The following is a 12,075-nucleotide window of genomic DNA, read 5'->3' as shown; positions in this document are numbered from 1 at the left end:
CTCAAAAACATCATTTTCCAGATGGATTTTCCTTGGATTTTCACCTGCGATATCAGTTCTGTTATATTCACAGACATTATTGTAACAATTCTAGAAACTTCAGAGTGTTTTCTATCCAATGTTGCCAATTATATGCATATCCTAGCTTCTGGGCTTGAGTAACAAGCAGTTTACTTTGGGCACATCATTCATCCGAACTTCCGAACACTGCCCCCTAGCCCTAAGAGGTTTTAACGGCTTCTACCCCCAAGCCAATTAATCAAATAGCCACCCAGACTATTTGTTTGTTTTTACACTGCTGCTACTCACTGTTTATTATCTATGCATAGTCACTTTACCCCTACCTACATCTACAAATTACCTCGACTAACCAGTACCCCCGCATATTGACTCGGTACCGGTACCCCCTTTATATAGCCTCGTTATTTTTATTTGATTGTGTTAATTTTCAAGCACTGCATCGCAGTTTGGTAGGCCCGGGATTATCTTGTCCCATCGCGCCCTAGCAACTCCTGTGGTAGGCTGGGCGCATGCACACTGACACGGTCGACAGTTGTATGATGTTTTCTCCGACACGTTGGTGCGGCTGGCTTCCAGGTTAAGTGAGCAGTGTTATTTATAAAAATAAATACATTGAAATATCACATTTACTTAAATATTCAGACCCTTTACTGAGAACTTTGTTGAAGCACCTTTGGCAATGATTACAGGCTCGAGCCTTCTTGGTTGTGACTCCACAAGCTTGGCACACCTGTATTTGGGGAGTTTCTCCCATTCATCTCTGCAGATCCTCTCAAGTTCTGTCAGGTTGAATTGGGAGTGTTGCTGCACAGCTATATCCAGGTCTCTCCAGAGATGTTTGATCGGGTTCAAGTCCAGGCTCTGGCTGGGCCACTCAAGAATATTCATAGTGGGGGTGTTGATGTTGTTAAACACCACTTTAAACGTGTACATGACACTGCAACAAAATTTCCCCATGGCGACAATAATGCCACTAAAGTAAAATAGTTTCAAAGAGCAAGGCAGAGGCAAAAAGCCTGATATGGACAGTGATGGTGCAGAGATGGCAGGAGCAATGGAATAGAGATACTAAGGGCAGGCATTTATTTCAAGTACAGAGAAAAGTCGGGGAGGGGAGGATGGCAGGAAGGGACAGAAGAGAGGAGGCTATTTTTTACAAGATTAAGTGTGGGACACAGCCAGTTGAATAAGACCTTAAATGTGATAGGAAAGCATCCAACAGGAAAGTGTGATTATTGCCAGGAAACACAGACCGTGGAGCATGTATTGCTACAGTGTGGGCAGTATCAGAGGGAAAGAGCGGCTGAGATCTAGTATGAGGGAGAAGGGTATACAGGAAATTAGTTTATAAATTATATTGAGTAGAACGTCATTAGATATAGTCTTAAATATTTTGTTATCTTTTTTTTAAGAACAACGGGGCTGGCAGATTGGATTTCGTTTCTCCCTGTCTCTGGCCCACACTCCAGTACAGTAGGTGGCCGGTAATACACCTTAACGTTGGATGCCAACCGCTGATAAACCCCACCAAAGAAGAAGAATACACCGTTTGACGTAATAACTATGCGACACTCAAAAGCTGATACGTGGGGAGGTGAGTTGGCAAAAAAAGAAAGAAAGAAAAAAAAACACGTTTTTCAGTGAGATTCTTCGAGAAACAAGTTGACTCATTTAGCTGTTCATTTGTTTGATTTAAAAGCTAATTTCTTAAGAATTTCAAACAGTCAGTATGTTGTCTGGCCAGAGGCTAACTAGACGGCTTGCTATCGAACTAACGTTAGCTAGCTAACACGGTGGCCAGTTAAGGTTAGCTTACCAAACAACAAGGACTGAATCCCGAGGCTTCTGTTAATTTGCATTTGTAACTTTTTCGAACTGTTGGAAACATAACATCAAGCGAAGTACTACCATGAGTTTGACGATGGAGACCAGTGTCTCTTTCCTCAAATATGAACTTGCATCGACCATCGAACAGGCAGTGAGGTGTGCAGTAGAAGCCGTTTTGAACGAAACTGCTAGAGTAGTTGGTATCAAACTGGCCGCAGCTCGGACTGCTGCTGCTGAGTCTCATCGTGAGAACCAAAGTTTGAGAGAGAGACTTGACGTATCTGAGGGTGAACTCAAAGCAACACGGTACTACATGACAGCAGCCGAGAAGAACATCAAACAGTGTTTACTTCTTAATCACAACCAGCCTAGATCAGGTGCTTTAGGTCCTGGTTCGGAAGAGTCTCCTTTTCTCTTTCCCCCCACTGCTTCGGGGAGTCCTTCCAACATGCTCACGACCCGTGGGCCCAAGTCGTTTCGAGCCTCATCCACACGATCACCGTTTTCTAAGTCAGTCCCCAGTGTAGGTCTTTGCTTACCAACAGTGCAGCATGAATGGCCCAGGAGCAGCGAAAACTTGAGAAGAATACGGACATCCTCTTCCACTGTCTCTTCTATCAATCTCTCACGAACATCCAAAGTGCCACAATTAGAGGTTGGAAACTCACCTCATCACACTGAGGAGGATACAGAGGGGCAATTCTACATTACAGACGATGGAGTTGCGGAGAAAGGTAGGCTTACACCCTACACATAGACATTTATACTGGGCGGTTCCACTCCAGCTCAGCCCAAAAATATTTTGGGTATCCGATTTTATAGTCAATTCTCACAACTTCATTGGGAGAAAGGATGTTTAACATGCATTTTACCCTTTTCACAAACAATTTGAGAAAATATGACACATGGTTCCTGAAAGACACTATGATCTGTGAACCGTACACGATTGACATGTTGGTGTCATTATACTCCTAATAGTGTGCTCTAAAATATGGAGTGTGGCTATATTCTTAAGAAAAAAAATCTGAAATGTATTCAACATAAAATGCCCTTTTTGATTTAGCTTATTTTTTAGACATTGTTTGCAACAATATACTCATCAAACACATCACAATTCCAGAGTGGGAAATTGACATTATAGTTCATTAACCAACCACTGCCCTCCTGTAGGATTCAGCAAATCACCATCAGAGGGAGTTATAATATATGCCATTTGGCAGATGCTTTTATCCAATGCACCTTGCAGTCATGCGTGCATACATTTTACGTGTGTGTGGTCCCAGGAATCTAACCCACTATCCTGACGTTACAAGCGTCATGCTCTACCAACTGAGGTACAGAGGACCACTGAGTTCCCTTTGAATCCATTTTCGCATTCACTGTGTTGGTCATCAAATTGATCAGAACTTTAAAAGTAACAGTCCCCACTCAGGAAATTTGACGTACTTGTATATTGTTTAAAACAATGTCTAATTTACCAAATCAAAAGGGTACTTTTGAAATATTAATATTAGTTGTTTTAATGTTGAATAAATGCATGTGTAAAATTGTATTTTAGAATATAGCGATACTCCATATTTTAGAGCACTCTATTAGGAGTGTAACGACTTTAAGCTGTTTGTATCATGTACGGTTCATGGATCATTGGGTCCATGTATAGGTCTAAAAAGGCCCTAAAATTGCCACTTAAATTTTTTAAATTTTTTATCATGATTACAAATGTAAAAAGTATATCAATCATCTATCTTCCCAATTAAGTTTCTATGTGATAATTGCCAGAACAATCTGCGATACCAAAAATATATTCAGGCTATGCTGTCGTGGGATCACCCTATTTGCATGTACTCAACAAATGAAAAGTCTCCTGCTCACTGATCATATCATCATTTATCTTTTTCAGAATACAAAGTCCATGCAAGTGGAGGAGAGGACTCTGGAATAATTCAACAGGAGCAGGAGGGAGGAACAGTGGCAGCAGAGGACCCTCACAGAACTTCTGATATTACCAACTTTGAGTTGGAGATGGTTCAGAGTCACCCAGCAGGCAATGTGAATGACCTGGGCCTGATCCAGGTGCTCGATGAGGTGGATGAAGTCAAAAGAACAGTTAAAATTGAAAACGACCCTGAGGTCCCAAGTATGCTGGAGTCCCACCTCCCTGAGTCATCACAACAACTGCCACAGACGCAAGCTCACATTGATAATGATGGTGACAATGATGGTAACTTCATGGGGTTTGTCCCACCCTCTGCAGGGGACGCTGGTCTTCTAGGGGCTTTTGAAGTCCGAAGGGAGAGCTCGGATAAGGTGCATCGTTGCAACGTGTGTGGCCGGGGATTCCGCCGCTTCTACTGCCTGAAGACACACCAGCGCATTCACACGGGTGAGCGGCCATATCCCTGCAGGTATTGCGAGAAGCGTTTCCGCCACCTGGACAGTCTGCATAAGCACCAGCGCATCCACACTGGGGAGAGGCCCTACCGCTGTGCCCAGTGTGGCTGCTGTTTCAGGGAGCTAGGCCAGCTCAAGAAGCACAGGCTGACCCACTCACCTGCTCCCACCACACCCCACCCGGCAGTGGCACTGTCTCTACTCCAAGCAGGGCCCTCCTATACATGGCCACACCTCCACTCACAGTCCCTGGATTCCTAATCAGGATGGATTTGGTACACATTCATACAAACATATTTTGTAAACATGATAAGATGGTACTAATTTTGTGTGTTAAGTTCACCCTAATCAAAGTTAATATTATTTAATTGACAATGTACACAAGCTGATCATGTAAGAATCATCTATTGCAGGTAGGCTAGTGGTTAGTTCCCCTTTTCTGAGACTGCTGCGCCACTAGGGAGGCCAAGGCACTGCATCGCGGTGCTAGAGGTGTTACTACAGACCCAGGTTCATTCCCGGACTGTGCCACAACCGGCTGTGGCCGGGAGTCCCATAGGATGGCGCACAATTGGCCCAGCGTAGTCCAGGTTAGGACTCATTGCACTCTAGCGGTTCCTTGTGGCGGACCGGGTGCTTGCGGACTGACCCTGGTTGCCAGTTGAACCGTTTTTTCTTCCAACATATTGGTGCGGCTGGCTTCCGGCTTAATTTGGCAGGTGTTAAGGAACGCAATTAGGCGGGTCATGTTTCGGGGGACGCATGCCTCTCCTGAGCCCATTGAGGAGTTGCAGCGACACGACAAGATCAAAATTTGGGGAGAAAGGAGGGTAAAATACAAAAAACAAGTAAAGAATAATCTATTTCTATTACTGCTTGTTCACAATGTTCTTAATTGGCATAAAAGGGTGTTCATTATGCAGTCACAGATAGGAGCAGGTACAGATAGGAGCAGGTCTGCAGATTCCGCCTGGAAAGGTTTATACAACAGTTTGGCATCAAGAGTTGATTTTCGTTAACTACACATACCTGGTAAAATGGAAATACAGAACACTTTGGCTGAGTTGATAGCGCAATACAGAAATGAATAGTGTATTTTTGTTGGTATTACATGTAGATCTTTATCAACAGTTTAACACTATAATTATAAAGCCAAAACTGAGGGGAAAATATGTATTTAAAGTGATGCTTCTGTTGTATATTGTTTTCATTAGCCTATTCATTTTGAACAGCAATGAATTTATTTTGTACGTTTTTGATTTACCGATTAAAAAGTCACATTTTCAGAGTGTTATTGGATTATTTTGTTTAATATTGTTACAATAAAATATGACTTCATAAACAGTACCAAGACACCAAGTTCATTCATTATAAAATATGGTTATTACAATATGTTCTACACATGAAACGCAGATAACTATACTACCCCACCCTTCCTGTCTGCCATTGCTCATCTAGGGCCCTGTGTTTTGTACAATCATGTAACAGCAAGATTTTTCTACGTTGTAGAATAATAGTGAAGACATCAACTATGAAATAACACATGAAATCATGTAGTAACCAAAAAAGTGTTAAACAAATCAAAATATATTTAAGATTAAAGATTCTTCAAAGTAGCTACCTTGATGACAGCTTTGCACATGCTTGGCATTCTCTCAACCAGCTTCATGAGGTAGTCACCTGGAACGCATGTCAATTAACAGGTGTGCCTTAAGTTAATTTGTGGAATTTCTTTCCCTAATGCATTTGAGCCAGTCAGTTGTGTTGTGACAGGGTAGGGTTGGCATACAGAAGATAGCCCTATTTGGTAAAAGACCATATTATGGCAAGAACTGCTCAAATAAGCAAAGAGGAACGACAGCCCATCATTACTTCAAGTGCAGTTGCAAAAACCAAGTACTATGATGAAACTAGCTCTCCATGAGGACTGCCACAGGAAAGGAAGACCCAGAGTTACCTCAGCTGCAGAAGATAAGTTTATTAGAGATAACTGCACCTCAGATTGCAGCCCAAATAAATGCTTCACAGAGTTCAAGTAACAGACACATCTCAACATCAACTGTTCAGAGGAGACTGAATCAGGCCTAAAATCTAAAATATACACTGCTCAAAAAATATAAAAGGAACACTTAAACAACACAATGTAACTCCAAGTCAATCACACTTCTGTGAAATCAAACTGTCCACTTAGGAAGCAACACTGATTGACAATACATTTCACATGCTGTTGTGCAAATGGAATAGACAACAGGTGGAAATTATAGGCAATTAGCAAGACACCCCCAATAAAGGAGTGGTTTGCAGGTGGGGACCACAGACCACTTCTCAGTTCCTATGCTTCCTGGCTGATGTTTTGGTCACTTTTGAATGCTGGCGGTGCTTTCACTCTAGTGGTAGCATGAGACGGAGTCTACAACCCACACAAGTGGCTCAGGTAGTGCAGCTCATCCAGGATGGCACATCAATGCGAGCTGTGGCAAGAAGGTTTGCTGTGTCTGTCAGCGTAGTGTCCAGAGCATGGAGGCGCTACCAGGAGACAGGCCAATACATCAGGAGACGGGGAGGAGGCCGTAGGAGGGCAACAACCCAGCAGCAGGACCGCTACCTCCGCCTTTGTGCAAGGAGGAGCAGGAGAAGCACTGCCAGAGCCCTGCAAAATGACCTCCAGCAGGCCACAAATGTGCATGTGTCTGCTCAAACGGTCAGAAACAGACTCCATGAGGGTGGTATGAGGGCCCGACGTCCACAGGTGGGGGTTGTGCTTACAGCCCAACACCGTGCAGGACGTTAGGCATTTGCCAGAGAACACCAAGATTGGCAAATTCGCCACTGGCGCCCTGTGCTCTTTACAGATGAAAGCAGGTTCACACTGAGCACGTGACACACGTGACAGAGTCTGGAGACGCCGTGGAGAACGTTCTGCTGCCTGCAACATCCTCCAGCATGACCGGTTTGGCGGTGGGTCAGTCATGGTGTGGGGTGGCATTTCTTTGGGGGGCCGCACAGTCCTCCATGTGCTCGCCAGAGGTAGCCTGACTGCTATTAGGTACCGAGATGAGATCCTCAGACCCCTTGTGAGACCATATGCTGGTGCGGTTGGCCCTGGGTTCCTCCTAATGCAAGACAATGCTAGACCTCATGTGGCTGGAGTGTCAGCAGTTCCTGCAAGAGGAAGGCATTGATGCTATGGACTGGCCTGCCCGTTCCCCAGACCTGAATCCAATTGAGCACATCTGGGACATCATGTCTCGCTCCATCCACCAACGCCACGTTGCACCACAGACTGTCCAGGAGTTGGTGGATGCTTTAGTCCAGGTCTGGGAGGAGATCCCTCAGGAGACCATCCGCCACCTCATCAGGAGCATGCCCAGGCGTTGTAGGGAGGTCATACAGGCACGTGGAGGCCACACACACTACTGAGCCTCATTTTGACTTGTTTTAAGGACATTACATCAAAGTTGGATCAGCCTGTAGTGTGGTTTTCCACTTTAGTTTTGAGTGTGACTCCAAATCCAGACCTCCATGGGTTGATTAATTGGATTTCCATTGATTATTTTTGTGTGATTTTGTTGTCAGCACATTCAACTATGTAAAGAAAAAAGTATTTAATAAGATTATTTCTTTCATTCAGATCTAGGATGTGTTGTTTAAGTGTTGCCTTTATTTGTTTTAGCAGTATGTGTTTTGTTTAACACTTAATTGGTTACTACATGATTCCATATGTGTTATTTCATAGTGTTGATGTCTTCACTATTATTCTACAAAGTAGAAAATTGAAAAAATAAACTCTTGAATGAGTAGGTGTGTCCAAACTTTTGACTGGTACTGTATTGTGTTTTCATCATAAACCACATTCCCATCCACAGTTTTTATGCAGGTAAAGTCATACCATATAAACAATAATCATGACAGCTGCGATGGAAACAGGACGTTTTGGTACAATTTTGTAAATGCTGACAGATAATTTGTTTGTTCAACATGGTAGGATCTTTTTGTGTCGGTAAAGTTAATTATGTGAATAATGGCAGTGGAAACACCTTTATGCGCATATATTGATATAATAACCATCATATTGAAGTAAACTTGATATGGTGTGTGGTCCTCACACTACGACTCGTCTGGAAAGCGTGCAGCTTATTAGACTACAGATGAACAGTGGCGTAAAGTATGCTACATGACCAAAAGTATGTGGACACCTGCTCATCGAACATCTCATTCCAAAATCATGGGCATTAACATGGAGTTGGTCCCCCCTTTGCTGCTATAACAGCCTCCACTCTTCTGGGAATGCTTTCCACTAGATTTTGGAACATTGCTGTGGGGACTTGCTTTCATTCAGCCACGAGAGCATTAGTGAGGTCAGGCACTGATGTTGGGTGATTAGGTCTGGCTCGCAGTCGGCGTTTCAATTCATCCCAAAAGTGTTCGATGGGGTTGAGGTCAGGGCTCTGTGGAGGCCAGTCAAGTTCTTCCACACCGATCTCGACAAACCATTTCTGTATGGACCTCGCTTTGTGCACGGGGGCATTGTCATGCTGAAACAGGAAAGGGCCTTTCCCAAACTCTGCCACAAAGTTGGAAGCTCAGAATCGTTTAGAATGTTGTTGTATGCTGTAGCATTAAGATTTCCTTTCACTGGAACTAAGGGGCCTAGACTGAACCATGAAAAACAACCCCAGACCATTATTCCTCCTTCACCAAACTTTACAGTTGGCACTATGCATTCGGGCAGGTAGCGTTCTCCTGGCATCCGCCAAACCCAGGTTAGTCTGTCGGACTGCCATATGGTGAGGCGTGATTCATCACTCCCAAGAACGCGTTTCCACTGCTCCAGAGTACAATGAGCCTAGTGGTTAGAGCGTTGGGCCAGTAAACGAAAGGTTGCTGGATCGAATCCCTGAGCTGACAAGGTAAAAATATGTTGTTCTGCCCCTGAGCAAGACAGTTAACTCACTGTTCCCCGGGCGCCAAAGACGTGGATGTTGATTAAGGTAGCCCTCCGCACCTCTCTGATTCAGAGGGGTTGGGTAAAATGAGGAAGACACATTTCAGTTTAAGGCATTCAGTTGTACAACTGATTAGGTATCCCCCTTTCCCAATGGCGGTGAGCTTTACACCGCTGCAGCCGATGCTTGGCATTGCGTATGTTGACCTTAGGCTTATGTGCGGCTGCTCGGCCATTTCATTAAGCTCCCAATTAACAGTTATTGTGCTGACGCTGCTTCCAGAGGCAGTTTGTAACTCTGTAGTGATTGTTGCTACTGAGAACAGAATATTTTTTACGTGTTTCAGCATTTGGCAGTCCCGTTCTGTGAGCTTGTGTGGCCTGCCACTTTGCGGCTGAGTCGTTGTTGCTCCTAGACGTTTCCACTTCACAATAACAGCACTTGCCATTGACCGGGACAGCTCTAGCAGGGCAGACATTTTACGAAATGACTTTTGGGAAGGTGGCATCCTATGATGGTGCCACATTGAAAGTCACTGAGCTCTTCAGTAAGGCCATTCTACTGTTTGTCTTTGGAGATTGCATTGCTGTGTGCTCGATTTTATACACCTGTCATGTGGCTGAAATAGCAAAATCCACTAATTTGAAGTGTATTTGGTATTTTGGTATATGATTGTAATACCCCTTTATTTATCCATACTGTTTCCCACATATGCTCTACAGTACATTTAATAAACTCTTAAATGTACAGTGGCTTGCGAAAGTATTCAGCCCCCTTGGCATTTTTCCTATTTTGTTGCCTTACAACCTGGAATTAAAATAGATTTTTTGGGGGGGGTTGTATCATTTGATGTACACAACATGTCTACCACTTTGAAGATGATTTTTTTTATTTATTGTGAAACAAACAAGAAATAAGACAAAAAAAAAACTTGAGCGTGCATAACTATTCACCCCCCAAAAGTCAATACTTTGTAGAGACACCTTTTGCAGAAATTACAGCTGCAAGTCTCTTGGGGTATGTCTCAAAAGCTTGGCACATCTAAACACTGGGGTTTTGCCCATTCTTCAAGGCAAAACTGCTCCAGCTCCTTCAAGTTGGATGGGTTCCGCTGGTGTACAGCAATCTTAAGTGATACCACAGATTCTCAATTGGATTGAGTTCTGGGCTTTGACTAGGCCATTCCAAGACATTTAAATGTTTCCCCTTAAACCAGTCGAGTGTTGCTTTAGCAGTATGCTTATGGTCATTGTCCTGCTGGAAGGTGAACCTCCATCCCAGTCGCAAATCTCTGGAAGGCAAACAGGTTTCCCTCAAGAATTTCCCTGTATTTAGCGCCATCCATCATTCCATCTATTCTGACCAGTTTCCCAGTCCCTGCCGATGAGACACATCCCCACGGCATGATGCTGCCACCACCATGCTTCCCTGTGGGAATGGTGTTCTTGGGGTGATGAGAGGTGTTGGGTTTGCGCCAGACAAAGCATTTTCCTTGATTGCCAAAAAGCTCGATTTTAGTCTCATCTGACCAGAGTACCTTCTCCCACATGCCTTTTGGCGAACACCAAACGTGTTTGCTTATTTTTTTCTTTAAGCAATGGCATTTTTATGGCCACTCTTCCACAAAGCCCAGCTCTGTGGAGTGTATGGATTAAAGTGGTCCTATGGACAGATACTCCCATCTCTGCTGTGGAGCTTTGCAGCTCCTTCAGGGTTATCTTTGGTCTCTTTGTTGCCTCTCTGATTAATGCTCTCCTTGCCTGGTCCGTGAGTTTTGGCAGGTTTGTTGTGGTGCCATATTCTTTCCATTTTTATAATGGATTTAATGGTGCTCTGTGGGATGTTTAAAATTTCTGATATTTTTTTATAACCCAACCCTGATCTGTACTTCTCCACAACTTTGTCCCTGATCTGTTTGGAGAGCTCCTTGGTTTTCATGGTGCTGCTTGCTTGGTGGTGCCCCTTGCTTAGTGGTGTTGCAGACTCTGGGGCCTTTCAGAACAGGTGTAAAAATACTGAGATCATGTGACACTTAGATTGCACATAGGTGGACTTAATTTAACAAATTATGTGACTTCTGAAGGTAATTGGTTGCACCAGATCTTATTTAGGGGCTTCATAGCAAAGGGGGTGAATACATATGCACGCACCACTTTTCCGTTTACATTTTTTTTAAACAAGTTCTTTTTTTCATTTCACTTCACCAATTTGGACTATTTTGTGTGTCCATTACATGAAATCCAAATAAAAATAAATTTAAATTACAGGTTGTAAAGCAACAAAATAGGAAAAACGCCAAGTGGGATGAATACTTTTGCAAGGCACTGTAGCTCTGTGCAACAAATGTAATGTGTTGAAGACAGACAGTGTCTCTCCAACTTTGGCTTATTTGTGCAATGTGGATCTGCATTCTTGACAGGACACATGGGGGGATGCGACAGACTCTGTCAAACGCACCCCTAACCCATCCTCTCCTCTCTACCAACCGGCTCTATTCACCTCTCTGGTCTTTCACTCCAACAGGTAGGTGGAGGACTGGGCAACACCACACATCTGTGGAAAAAAATTACAAATTTACTGTATTATCACTTAAAAGGATATCATAAAATCAGCACAATTTATTTGTATGTACCTGAATTGACATCACTCACATTACAAACCATTTGTGGAAATTAAGTAATTGTAAATCTAGAATTTGATAGGTAAACCAGGCGTACATTACAGGCTGCTTATTCCTCCACATAATGTTGTCTATATAGTGTATGTAACAATAATTTAAAGTACTACTTAAGTAATTTTTTGGGGTATCAGTACTTTACTATTTATGTTTTTGACAACTTTTACTTCACTACATTCCTAAAGAAAATGATGTACTTTTTACTCCATACAT

At 43.3% G+C, this 12,075-nt stretch overlaps 1 protein-coding gene across 3 annotated transcripts in view; it reads left to right on the top strand.

Annotated features, from left to right (window-relative positions):
• Window positions 1–1,445: 1,445 nt before the first annotated feature.
• LOC115148962 (solute carrier family 12 member 9) overlaps window positions 1,446–12,075 on the top strand; it is a 29,868-nt gene continuing 19,238 nt past the window's right edge. For 2 of the 3 annotated variants that reach the window (XM_029691317.1, XM_029691316.1), the window contains exon 1: window positions 1,446–2,582. In XM_029691317.1, coding sequence (XP_029547177.1) covers window positions 1,931–2,582 — 652 coding nt within the window. In that variant the 5' untranslated portion in view covers window positions 1,446–1,930. Of the gene's footprint in view, window positions 2,583–11,455; window positions 11,709–12,075 lie in introns of those variants that run through there. The other variant, XM_029691319.1, reaches the window with a different exon arrangement.

This window comes from Salmo trutta, chromosome 15 (assembly GCF_901001165.1).
Source record: "Salmo trutta chromosome 15, fSalTru1.1, whole genome shotgun sequence".
Lineage (NCBI taxonomy): Eukaryota > Metazoa > Chordata > Actinopteri > Salmoniformes > Salmonidae > Salmo > Salmo trutta.
Note: the sequence above shows the minus strand (reverse complement) of the source record. Positions and strands in the feature narration are given on the sequence as shown.